Source organism: Amphiprion ocellaris, chromosome 5 (genome assembly GCF_022539595.1).
Source record: "Amphiprion ocellaris isolate individual 3 ecotype Okinawa chromosome 5, ASM2253959v1, whole genome shotgun sequence".
Taxonomy (NCBI): domain Eukaryota; kingdom Metazoa; phylum Chordata; class Actinopteri; family Pomacentridae; genus Amphiprion; species Amphiprion ocellaris.
In genome coordinates this window covers 22,732,532-22,745,948 of record NC_072770.1, presented here as the reverse complement: position 1 = coordinate 22,745,948, position 13,417 = coordinate 22,732,532, and the positions used below count along the sequence as shown (strand labels likewise).

The following is a 13,417-nucleotide window of genomic DNA, read 5'->3' as shown; positions in this document are numbered from 1 at the left end:
ACTGTATTGTTTTTAAGCTATTTTCTTGTTTTTTACTGTGAAGCACTTTGGTCACCCTTTGGGCTGTTGTAAAGGGCTATAGAAATAAACTTTGATTGATTGATTGACTGATTGATTGATAGACTTTTATAATATTTACTACATTTTAGTCATTATTTTACTTGAATATGACTTCGTATGTACAAAATGCTAATACCTGTTGCCTCCCAGTGAGTCTTGTAGCAGTCGGGTGAGTTTGGAGTCTCTGTACGGGACGTGGCCTCCCTTCTTGGTCTGATCCCCTAAAGCACTGATCACATTTCCCAGAGCCAGCTAACACAGAGAGGAGAGACGTGTAAACGGTATTTAAATAAACCAACATGCAGGCACAGTGGAAGAACCAATCAGTGTCCCATCATTTCCATCCACATGCTGATGCAGAGTCGATCTCTGCTCCACTCACCAGACCACAGTTAATAGAGATTCCCTCTCGGGCTCTTTCTCCGGTAGCTCCGGTACGTTTGAGCCTCTCAGAGCCAGCGAGGTCCACAAAGTGAAACTTGGCCATCAGCGTCTCAAACCCCGGCTGGGCGATGGGGCTGGAGTCCACACCATTCAGCTCTCCGTTCTCGCCTCCTCCGTTCTGTTACCAGGGGTGGACAAAAAAAACAAATATACAAATAGGAAGTAGGTTTAGAGGCGGTTGTTGAGTTACATCCTCTTACTTGAAATGAGCAATTATTTCATCATCTTGATTGCTGCTATGCATGTATTACTAAATTAATAATATTTTATTTCCATTTTCTCTGTTTTGTATGCATGCTCTATCATATAGGACTTCTCATGTTCATTTTATAATTTTCTGCCTCCTCCCTCTTACAGCTGACAGATTTCTATTTAAGGAGGGATGATGAAATCGTAATAACACCCACCTCACTCTAGACCTCCTTGCTGTACTTCTATTAAAAATTATTTTACCTCTCTCTCATCTTACAAGCCTTCATTCCAAACCCCAGTCTCACCATTTGCGGCTGCTGACAGACTCTCATTTGACAGAGGTGGATGGTGAAGATGGCGTGCGAGCGGGAGCTCTGGGCGTTCATCTGGGTGCTGGCTGTGGTCCGGGACAAAGCACCGAGCTTCAGACACTGCAGCAGCTGCACACAATATGGAGGACATGTGGTCACTTTGAGTTTGAAGTTCGGAGCAGAAAACTATCATCGACTCAGAAAAGAATAAAATAAAATTGGACAACATCAGGCTATTTCTTGCATCAATGCTAATGACAGCTAAAACAATAACATCAATATCATTTGCAATATTACTTTTCTCAATAGTTACCGCAACATATGTTTCTGTATCAGGTGTAGCATTATTTCAGTTTCATGTTTAATATTTCATTACTACGTGTCAGATTTCATCTTGCACTCTTTGGCAACATTTAGACTACATGTGCAATATTTCATTTCATGTTTAATATTTCATTCATCTTGCAGTCTTTACCATTAGACTACATGTGCAATATTTCACTTTCAAGTACAACAATGGCCATGTAGTGAGCAATATTTAATTTTCATCTTTTCACTGTTCTATTCTAGCCTTCTTTTAGCTTACTATTGTATGGTACTTATATTTTATTGCTTTTCTACTTTTCAGGCACTGAATTTCTTACATTATGTCATTTTGTTTTTCTGAGCAATAACTGACAATAATTTCCTTTGGGATTAATAAAGCTATATATCATCTTATCTTATGATCTTTTTCTGGTTTCTGAGAGTCCATGAAGGTGAGAACCTGCTAACTCGGTTATTGTCAGCATCATCTCTGCTCAGCTAAATGGGACTTTTCTCTTATTTTTCCTTTCAGTTAAATTTCCCTTTTAATTGCCCTCTCCCTCTCTGCTGGTGAGTTTCTTCCACCTTCTTATCTCAACCTGCTTCCTTCCTGTCTTCTGCCGACTCCATTACTGCTGAACTTCCCTCTCCTCCCTCGCCCTGTTTTGACATTTCCTCTGCTCTCTCCCACAGAAGCGTCCATCTGTCTCTGTTTGTCTCTCAGCTGTCTAAATTTTGAGTAATTTCAAGCACAAATGAAACCTCCCAAATCCAGCCTTTCCTTCATTCTCTTTCTGCTTCCTCCAAAACCCTGCTCACATTCTTGGTTCTACTTCATGACCTATTTGACAAAAAAAATACAATCAAAATATATCACAAATGTTTTTCTCCAGCCAGTAATTACAGTAACCCTTCCCCCCAAAGCACCACCTGCCTTCTCTGTTAACCTCTTTAGCTGACAGTCCTCGTGCCCTAATGACCCGTCACATCCTCCTTCCTCCTCACTGTCACAGCTGATCAGTTCACATTCATGTCAGCTATTACTCCTTCCTGATATATTCATCTATACACAAGCCAGCCTCTCAAGAAAGTGAAACAACATACATCTAATATCAATACAATGGCATTTATTTTTACATGATCGTTTTACAGTCAGGGGAAACAAACCAAAGTTTCTATCATCTAAGTTTTGCACGTTGCAGTTACTCAAAACTTCTGATGTCAAGCACTCAGGTGTAAACTTATGCAAAAAGGAAAAATTCCACTTTTGTTATTTTGTTCATGCTTTTGCATGAAATATAGGACAATGAGAAGACGTTAAAAACTGTGGGGATTAAGTGTTGTAAATATAAGCTCTAAAAATAGCATTGTATTGAGTCAAAATAAATAGGTATACAATTTTATATATAATAGAACAAACCAAGAGACTGAATCTGTACTTCTATCTGCATTAGCGATATATAGACAGATACTGATACAGGTAATGATACAGATAGAAATACATAAACATATAGACACAGAGACACAGATATATAGATATGGTTTCAGAATCTGTATCTATATATGCATTACAGACATAGCTATAGGTATAAATATATAGATTATGATGCACATACTTTACAAGCAAGCACACACGGACCCACCTCCTCCTCAGAGTGAACCAGCCTAGAAGTGACTCCAGTGGTGTAGATGCTGCCACTGGCGTCCTCATGGATCTTAATGTTGGACTTCCTGCTCCGACTCTCTGGATCTCTGGCTCCATCAAACAAGTCCAGGATCTCCTCATTATACAACTACAACAAACACATGTCCCAGCACGTTAGAAAACATTACACAATTTAAGCATTATTAGTTAAAGGGCAACACACTGAATTATTGCATAACTGTTAGAACTATTTAGTGTTGCTGACCTGATTATTTCAAGAATCGATAGTTCCCTTTTCAGCAGATTTAGTTCTTTTTTCTCACATCAGCGTTTCTTATTTACGAACAGCTCTGTGGCCACGGAGGTCAAACCAATGACCTCTCAGAAACCACTGAGGGTCGGGGTCACAGAGGTCAGCTGAAAGCTCAGCTGTTCCCACCTACCTCCAAACACACACACACACACACACACCCATCTGTTTAACATCAACAAAGATAACCTTTTGACCCGAGAACCAACCAAAAACACGCTGATGACAAGGAGCAGCACAGAGTGAGTAAAGGAATAAAAACAAAGCCAGACCACGCTGTTTTCTATATTCTATTCTGTTTTTATAATGGGATTTCTGTTACCGTATTATTATTAAAGTAATCAAATCATACACACACCCACACATACAACAGTAAGCCCCTAAATACAATCAAACGTTCGCCTGCCAGAAACCCCTGGAGGAAATGATTACTTGTCATATTATCTAATTTCTCCTACACAAGCATCCCTCCCCTCTCTCATCCGTCACTCTTCTCCGTCTTGTAACTCACAGTGATGAGGAATAATGTCAGAGGTAATGGCCAACATTAATCAGGACCAACAAAGCACAAGCAGACATTCCTGCCCATCTGTCTTCAGGTTGTCACGTCCTGTTTGTGGAAGAGGGGGCTGATCCCTGTGTTGTCCCATCTGGTTAGAGTTAATATGGACCAATATCCATCCCAGCACACACACACTCTGGCAAGCAGGAACCACAATATGGTGTTATTTAATTAGATCAAGTAATAACGTGTCGCCCACCTCCAGGAACTGGGCGCTGACTTTAAACTCGGGCGGCTGGGTGCCGGCCTGCTGGGCTCGAACCCTCCTGGTCTGTATTCCCTCAAACAGCTGGTGAACAGCCCGAGGGATGATGCCCTGCTCCTGCTGAGTCAGGCTCACATCGAAGCCCGTCCCCATGGTGTAGGTCTTCCCTGAGCCCGTCTGGAATACATTTCATCAACAACAATGATTTACACTCCCAATATCATCCTGCATTTATGTACAGTGACCAGTTTACACATGCATGCACTTGGAATTAATAAAATCTAAATGAACAGTTTCTTCATATGAATGTGTGTGTGTGTGTGTGTGTGTGTGTGTGTGTGTGTGTGTGTGTGTGTGTGTGTGTGTGTGTGTGTGGGTGTGTGTGTGTGGGTGTGTGTGTGTGGGTGTGTGTGTGTAGTCTTCTGTTTTCATTCTTATGTAATTATTTATTATGCCAGCTAAACCTAATAATTAAATTCCTATGCAAACTTTATATTGGCATTCCTGCTACAGCTGTTAGTAAAACTTGATGTGAAAAATCAGTTACACTGCAGCACAAACTGACTGACTTATAGAAAAAACCTTCACTTTATTCAACCCACTTCTTCCCGGAGTTTTTTAAGTCTTTGGGGGGTTAGCAAAGTTTATACATACACTGCAGAATGTCTACGTTTTTATTAGTTTAAAAGCATTACACATACTAACATGATCAGACTATTAAAAAAAATACTGTTTAAAAAAATTTAAATAACAAAAGTCTCAAGGCTGAATATTAAAGATGGGAACTACTTCAATATAGTGTGAGTCACCACCCACATCTTACTCTGAGACTTGTAATTAATTTGCTATATTCATTTTCAGGCTCCACGTTGAACATAAAAGCAGCTAAAAAGATCCAAAATCAAAGAAACGTGTGATGATGTTTTTCTAAGATGGCCCCACAGGTCTGGATTAAATGCTCGATGGGACGATTCTGACTGTGTGTTAAAGATGTGAGTGTGTTCACCGTCTGCAAAATCCATCCTCTCAGTATAACAGGTTGTGTTTTTCCTCTTAGGTTTGCTTGCTTTTGTTATTCCTTTCCTGTATTTTTTTGCACTACGGTTATTATGCTCAGATGCCACAATGTATGTAAATTGTCTGTGCAATCATTAGCATCTGTATACAAAACTGGGAATGTATTGTAAAAGGTACACAACTCTCTATTATTAACTAATTATTTTTTTAAAAGTGAAATGTAAAGGTCTGGCTGTCATACCTGACCATAAGCGAACACAGTGGCGTTGTAGCCCTCGAAGCAGCCCTCGATGAGCTTGTACACACAGGCCTGGTAGATGTGGTGCTGCTCTGAATCGATATCGAACACAAAGTCATAGGTGAATGCTTTGTCCTTTCCCAGGAGGACTTGTGGTTCTCCGGGTGTGACCAGCGTGCACACATGGCAGCCCTCAATCTTCTCCTTGGCCATCTGAGGACGAATCCTGTCAGAAGAGAGAAACGCTCAGTGAATGGATAAATTAAATACCTGATCATGAATTTTAAAATGCTTAATGAGTTCTGTCACACAGCTCAGCAGAAAATAAACTGAGTGACTGAACCTCAAGTGTTTTAATTTTTGTCATGCATCATGCAGATAAAGCATGACAATCTGATCCGACACAGCAGACACGCTGTAAACAAGAAGTAATGTGAATATGACAGCAAAGTATGAAAAGACATCCACATCAAAGGCAAAACTTAAAATGATAATCAGTTTAAGAAAGATGACCTTCAAATTACCATATGCTTTATTACAGTAAGACGTTTATTCACAGATGCCTCTGGCAACATAAACCAAACTAATTTGTATTCTGTTTTCTGCTGTTTCTACAATAGTGTCACTTTCAAACATTCACTATAAAACTGGGTTACAAATGGAATCTATTAAATGTTTTTTATATACCAAGGCTGTTATGTGTTTTGATGTACAAACATTTTGGTTTTTGAAATCCTTTATATGCATCAAATTATACCAATCATGGGCAAACTGGTAGCTGAGTTAAGCTGCAAACCACATGCATGAAATGCATTTTATTATCTTTCTGCACTGTTACTATCAAATAAAGGCCTAAAATAACCAAAACAAATGTGTAAAAAAAAAGATTACCCCACGATATTAGCTGTGCATTTCTCTAATGACATGAAAGGATCAATATTGATGCAGCTGAACCAGATATCCTCTCATTTATTCCACAAATTCTTCTTCCTTGTCAAAACCAGACACCAACATTATTCATAAAGCAACCTGACTCAATTCACTCGACAACAGATTCTCTAGTAGCTGCTAAAGTAGCCTTGAGCAGAGATGGAGGTGACTTTGCACTGAATATCAGCTCCCTCTTGAGCCACAAAAGAATTCACAAAGCTGTTTTCACGTGGAGTATCTATGAGTAGTACTCAACACCTGAACACAGACTGATGTGTAAAATGAGTTTATTTAGACACCAAATGTTAATGTGACAACAGAAATTAATATTCACGTTCAAACATATACTTGTGCTTATTGCATTTGTTATTTTGCCATCCAACATGGATCGACAGACATCTTCAGTATGTTTGTGTGAGTTTTTCCAGCTGAAGTTGCTCTGATTTTGGAAAAACTAAACACTTTTTTTGAGCATTTATCAGCCTTTGGAAGTTGGAAGGTCTTTCTGTTATTCCAGCTGTGGCCACAGCTGAATGTCGGTGCTTGCCAGTGTCTGTTTTGTAAATCCTCTGTCTTCCCAAGTTGCAAATTTGACCTAGAAAGCTACTTGTGAAACTATAAAATCAGGACTGAAGCAGTTGAGGTAACTGTACAAGATTCACTCAGTACCTGGACATATTTTGACCATTTGAAGATTCAGAATCCATGTTATGAAGTACATCTGAATCTTCTATGAACTTAACATGGCTTACATTTTGCATTTTCATTTATTACTGTTTGGAAATGATGTGGTAATTGCTGGCTCTACAGTGATTTTCCACTCAGGAAAATGATCCTTGATCCTTAAAACCCACTGCAGGGACATTATGTTACTGTGTCAACAAGTCTAGCAGACACACTTCTTTATCATTGTGTTTGTGTTCTGGCATTATAACGATGACACAGCACTGCCACCTTGAAGTCAAACTGGAAATTACAAGAGACAACATAACAGTAATATTTGAGAAACTTATGTTATTTCATGTACTGTGTCTTCAATGGCCCAACACACAAACAAATATGAACGAAACAGTTTGAAGAACACCAGGGAGTCAAGTGCTAATTTTAAAAAGGTACTTGATTTATGCAGGGTGTGATACAGTTCCTGCTCAATGACTCGCTGAAGAATGCTTTGCTATCCTATAAAGGCAAAATGCCCAAAAAAAAGTTGCGTTACAGCTTCACTTTGACTGACTGGTTAAGCGGAAAGTGAAGCAGACTTGTCCAAATCTGTGACTCAAAAAACCAGCAGGATGTTCACACAACTTTCTAAGCTGGAACTAAACAGAAATCCATAGCGGATGAACAACGCTGAGGACAAAGTATGGACATTATCACCACACTTGTTTGTGCTGTTGATTTAGAAAACTCAATGAGTGGAAAATGAGTAATGTGGCATAAAATGGACAGTTGTGAGAAAACTAATACAAGTAAGACCACTGATGGTGATAAACCAGACAGGCTTGTATGTCATTATTACAGCTTCTGTTAATCCTCCTGCTGAGGACTCAGGGTTCTGCTGGGTTTTCCACCCTGACAGGTAGTTCACTGCAGTTAATTGCTTTCACCTGACATCCCTGTTGTAAAATAATCCCTGATTAGATGAGTCCAAAAGAAACCATCCACTGCTCCGGAACATCTTTGAACTCGCTGACAGAATGAGGGCCGAGTATTAAAGTTTGGGATAATTTTAACTTGTTTGCCAGCAGAAGAGCAGAAAGCCTCGCAGGCAAGACGGCTGATTAATTTCGATAAAGCTGTTTAAATAAGTGACACTCTGTTACACGCTGGTGCTGCAGTGCTGGTTAATTATGAGAAAACATTATGGTGAAATGTTGCTCTCTCATAACGCAATGTACATAAAACAGAAGATCTGTCAGGCTGCATGTTAATCTTAGGCTTTCAGAGGTACAATGTGGACACAGTGGGGAGGTAATCACTTTAAGCTGTGGAAAAAAACCATGAGCCAGCAGTATCGAAGCCCTGGGTCCACCACTCCACATGCTAAACCCCCCCAGTTCAATCTTCAGGGGATGCAAATCAACGCCCCCACACACTAAGACTGCACCAGAGACTCCCTATGGGATGCTGCAACAAAGACACACACACGTACTGTAAAAAAAACACCATATAAAGGAAGAGAAATCCCACCAACCACATACAGCTGCATTAGGACAGCGGGCACGCCACAAAGACACACACAAAGCAACTCCAGAAACAAATGCTGTACACACACGGTTCAAAAACAACCTACTGTACTATCTTCAATTCACACATGGTTCCTCTCAAGCATGCATTAAGTACCACACCCACCACTAACACTCGCAGTAAATCCCTTCACCGCACGCTGTTATAGTGCTGCAGACAGAAACGCACACAGAGCCAACAACGGCCTTTTTTGGCCCTCTTTCAGGCCCTGAGGCATCACTGAGAGGAGTCTTCCAGGAAGGAATTAAATATATTAGAATGGTCCGATTCAGCAGCAGCGGCAGCAACATCCAGACAGCCCTATGACAAAGAGTGTGACTTTGAAAGCAGCGTGCAGACAGATGAGCTCCTTTTATTACTGGATGTGACCTTGACGTTGAGGTTAATGTACCTCAAACCACAGATCTTGTTTAAGCCAATTATTAACATGAAGTGAATACGACACAGGAGGAGCACAATGGAGTTAACAGCAACAGGAAAGAGAGTGTGTGTGTGTGTGTGTGTGTGTGTGTGTGTGTGTGTGTGTGTGTGTGTGTGTGTGTGTGTGTGTGTGTGTGTGTGTGTGTGTGTGTGTGTGTGTGTGTGTGTGTGTGTGTGTGTGTGTGTGTGTGTGTGTGTGTGTATGTGTGTGTGTGTGTCCCAGCTGTATCATAAAATGGGAAAAGGGTTGGACGTTACTCTTCTCTTCTCTTTGTTTACACTCAGTTCTATAAGTCTTTTGTGTGCAATATTTATAGGTCAGAATTCAAAGAAAGAAAGTAAGAAAGAAAGACAGCAAGACTGTATTCCTATTACAGTCAGGATTGGCAGTGGGTCAATACGCTGGGAATTGAGGCATTACATCCATTTACTCAAACCTCTGGCTCTCAGATACCTCATTCTGCAATCTTCAGTCCTTCACCCATTAAGATAATTAACTTTTCATCATTATTTAAAAGAGAAAGTCCCAACAATACTTTCTAAAATTCATCCTGGCATGTTTTCTGCACACAGTGAATGTATTCCTGCCTCACATCAACTGATCACTGGCCGACCAGAGACGTCTCTACTGAGCATGTCAGGATTTGTCTATGCTGATATTCATTCATTTATTTCTGAAAATTAATACTCGGTTTTGGAAAAAAAAGCAGTACTACCACAGAGTTTTCTTGCTGCATGACAGACAGGAGCCATGCAATGTCAGTTTCCTGGTGACAAACGAATATTTCGGAAACAATGATCGCAGAGAGTTTCACAATCCAACTCGGCTGCAGGGAGACTGATTTGAACTTTGAGCACTCTTAAAAGCCTTGTTTGGAAATACTTTGGATTTGGGTCAGTAGATGGCAAAATTGTGGAAATCTGAGATAAAGCTGTATGTAAGCTACTACTCCAGCAACTAGCGACCTCAAAATATGCACTGAAACGATCATGAGTTACGTTGCTTTAGAGGTCTGCCATGTTAGCGAATAGTAGAACATAATTTTGGGGCAATTCTAATAGCGCTACACCAGCAATGTTGTAATGGCCAGAAGCTGAAGAATCTGAAATAGAAATCCATGTGAACACTGGTGACACCAACAAGTCAGAGTTTTAAGAATCAGTCTACAGTACATACATGTATGGATAAATTACATTTGCAATTGTGAAGAGTAGCGCAGTTTTAATGTGTCTGAGCACAGTGGTAGGTGAGCTGGTGTGCTTGAGCGCAGTGGTGGCGACTTTAAAGATCTTCACAGAAAGACTTACATCAAGCTATTTTAATTCAGAAAGGGATTATTTTCACTAAAAAAATCTAAATATGTAACTATGATGCACAGAGATGATTTTTCAGGGCTTAACTAGAGATGAACTTTGGTGATAACAGTTACCATATATGTGCTGCAATCCTAAAACAAACAAACACTATGTCTATATTTCCCTCCATCATCACACAAAAGGAATAAAAACCACTAAAAAAAGAACAGTGTGGCTGAATTCAGGAAGCTTTACTGTGCACATGAGAATATTCACATCTGAGACGCACAACCACGGCGCACACGCACATACATAAATACAAAGAGACACAAAACCAACAATGACAGCCTGCCTGGGATCCACAGGGAGAAGAAGAAACAGAAGAAGTAACAGCTCTCGATGATCAATCCACACACAGACACACACACATCACACTGTGGCTCAGCTGGATGAGCCGTTAAGCCAGCTGCACCAACAAAAGGCGGAATCCATACCATCGATCGGAAGAGCAAACATCTCACACACACACACTCACACAAGGATCTAGACCAAGAGCACACACTCGATAAAGGACATTTAGCAGCTAAAAATAGCCCCATAACGCCACAATTAAATGTCTGAATGAGACGAGGCGTGAAGAGAAACACAGAGAAGCAGATTGTGGATCCCTGATGCGGCAAATTAAAGCGCCCATCTCTTATCATCTTTGTACACTAATAGGAAAATGGTTCCAATACCCCAGGGAGTAAACAAAGTCGCTCAAAGAACACACACACACATACACACACACACACACACACACACACACACACACACACACACACACACACACACACACACACACACACACACACACACACACACACACACACACACACACACACACACACACACACACACACACACACACACCTGTACTACGACATTTGACACATAACCTCCTCATGCACGGACCTATGTGAAGGTGAACATGATTGTGAGTATGATCTCATTACTCTTTGCCCTAATGTCTTGTTAGAAACACCAAACCCAATTCCGTCGAACACACAAACAAACACACACACACACACACACACACACACACACACACACACACACACACACACACACACATACACACACACACACACACACACACACACAAAGAGCCAGAAACTCATTATCCACAAGCTCTGAGGGAATTCACTTATTACAATAATTATCCAACCCCATAGTCCTAATTAGAACCAGCAAAAGAAATGCAAACAAACACAGACCATCTGCAATATTAAACCTTGATAGCAACAGAATTCACTGACACGCGACCTGAGATTGAAGCTAATCTGCAGCATGAGGGAGGCAGAAGACTTCTTAGAATGCTGAACTCTGTCTGCCTGACCTCTCTGACATGAAAGCATTTCTCATCAGATCTCTGCAATTGAATGGAAAAAGGTATTATATTTCTTGGATTCCTATGACGGTGAAAAAGGGAATGCGTAGCAAACTGAAAAAGGGCCTCTGAAATTTGACACGTCAGCATGTAATGTCCCGGCTAACATCAGGATTTCACAGGTATTGAGCAGGAGCAATTAATAAATGAATTTAATATAAAACAGGTGCATTCAGTGCAAAAAACGCATTTCATTTTCGTGAGTTTGCACAGTGTGGCAAAACAGAGCATTAATCTCTAACAATCCAGCTTTCCAGACACATATCGTCGGTGTTGTGTGTGTGGAGGCCTCATCTTTAGACCTCTGACATTTGGAAACAGTTAGCAGAGCTGCCTACAGCTGCCATTAAGTGGCTGAGGGACTCCATCATTCAGAAATCCAGCTCATGTGACACAACGGACCGTGAGTGCTGCTGCTTCGGTGATAAATGGTGCCATCATTTGATCGTAAGTAAAGATGGAGTCAGAAAATGATGGTCTGACTAGATCTTCATGCGAGAAGAGATCAGTGGAGGGTGTGTAAATGGTGATAATGAATTTGCTTTTTGTGCGTAGGTTTTATTAGCATAGCTATTGAACCTTAACACTGAAATGTGACTGTTGCATCAAGTAGAAAAAGTTCATGACCTAATTTGGGAAATCTGAAAAAAATGAAAACTGAAGACTGTATTTTATGTAGGTAAACAACAACAGATACATTCACTGGCACTGAATGTAAAAAGAAATAAAGAATTTTGAAAACTGAGGGAAAACAGCTATAATTTCAACAATAAAATCTAAATATTTATACAAAAAGTTGTATTGTTATTAGAAAAATGTCTAATATCACGAAAAATACATACAAATACAAACATTCATGTTATTAAATTGTAATGTAAGAAAAAAGTTGTAATTTTGCTAACTTGTGCATGTATTACATCACTGATTCTGTCCTTTTAGGGGAAACTTTGCTTTGTCATGCTGCATCTTTTGCTGATATCAATTAATTAATGATACAATATTTTACTACTTTACGATCATTACTCTCACAACCATGCATACACACCAGTCATCGTCCGGTTTCTTGTGTTTTTTCCATTCTCTGGCACACTTTAGGAGGGTCCAGTTTCCTTGGGAACGGCACAAACTGCTCAGACTCCTAATGTGCAAAGGCTACATGTGTGATCATGTTTGTGTTTATACCAGTCTAATATAACGCTACTCTGGGGGTCTTCAAACTTGCAAATGCTAATACCCTATAACACCTAATTATACAGCAATCTTCACCTGAAATTCAACTGTTGACCTGCTATGCAATTACAATCCAGAAAATGGCCTGGACCAAATGCCAAGACGGTTACCAGCAAGGAGGGAGTCCCAATAAAATCAGGCCGCTGTGATCGCTGCCAGTGACAGCGAGTGCCAGAAATGCCTTGGTGTGTGTGTGTGTGTGTGTGTGTGTGTGTGTGTGTGTGTGTGTGTGTGTGTGTGTGTGTGTGTGTGTGTGTGTGTGTGTGTGTGTGTGTGTGTGTGTGTTCATGCTCACTCAACCTTCAAGAACAGGCCGCTGATGGCCAAAGAGCTCATTTCCCTAATATAAACACTTCAGCAGAGGCACAGCACACACAGACACACACTCATAAAGAGACAGAGTTAATCGTATTCACTGGAGCTGTGAGTGTTTCAGAGCTCTGTTGTCTGTCCTCTGGCTCACAGCCAGCAGAGGAAGCCACTCTGCATTAACACCCTGCAATCCTTTAACACTGTCCATCTCTACAGAGGGCAACATCTACTCTCATCAAATTTCCCAATCAAAACCTATTCGA

General features: G+C 40.4%; 1 protein-coding gene across 5 annotated transcripts in view; it reads right to left on the bottom strand.

The window, feature by feature from the left end:
* The window catches only part of kif21b (kinesin family member 21B), a 73,717-nt gene that overhangs the window by 39,773 nt on the left and 20,527 nt on the right, over positions 1 to 13,417 (bottom strand). For all 5 annotated transcript variants that reach the window (XM_023297370.3, XM_023297373.3, XM_023297372.3 and 2 more), the window contains exons 2-7: positions 5,294 to 5,516; positions 4,030 to 4,212; positions 2,957 to 3,106; positions 1,002 to 1,136; positions 443 to 622; positions 197 to 312 (exon numbers count right to left, since the gene is read on the bottom strand). In XM_023297370.3, coding sequence (XP_023153138.2) covers positions 197 to 312; positions 443 to 622; positions 1,002 to 1,136; positions 2,957 to 3,106; positions 4,030 to 4,212; positions 5,294 to 5,516 — 987 coding nt within the window. The remainder of the gene's footprint in view (positions 1 to 196; positions 313 to 442; positions 623 to 1,001; positions 1,137 to 2,956; positions 3,107 to 4,029; positions 4,213 to 5,293; positions 5,517 to 13,417) is intronic.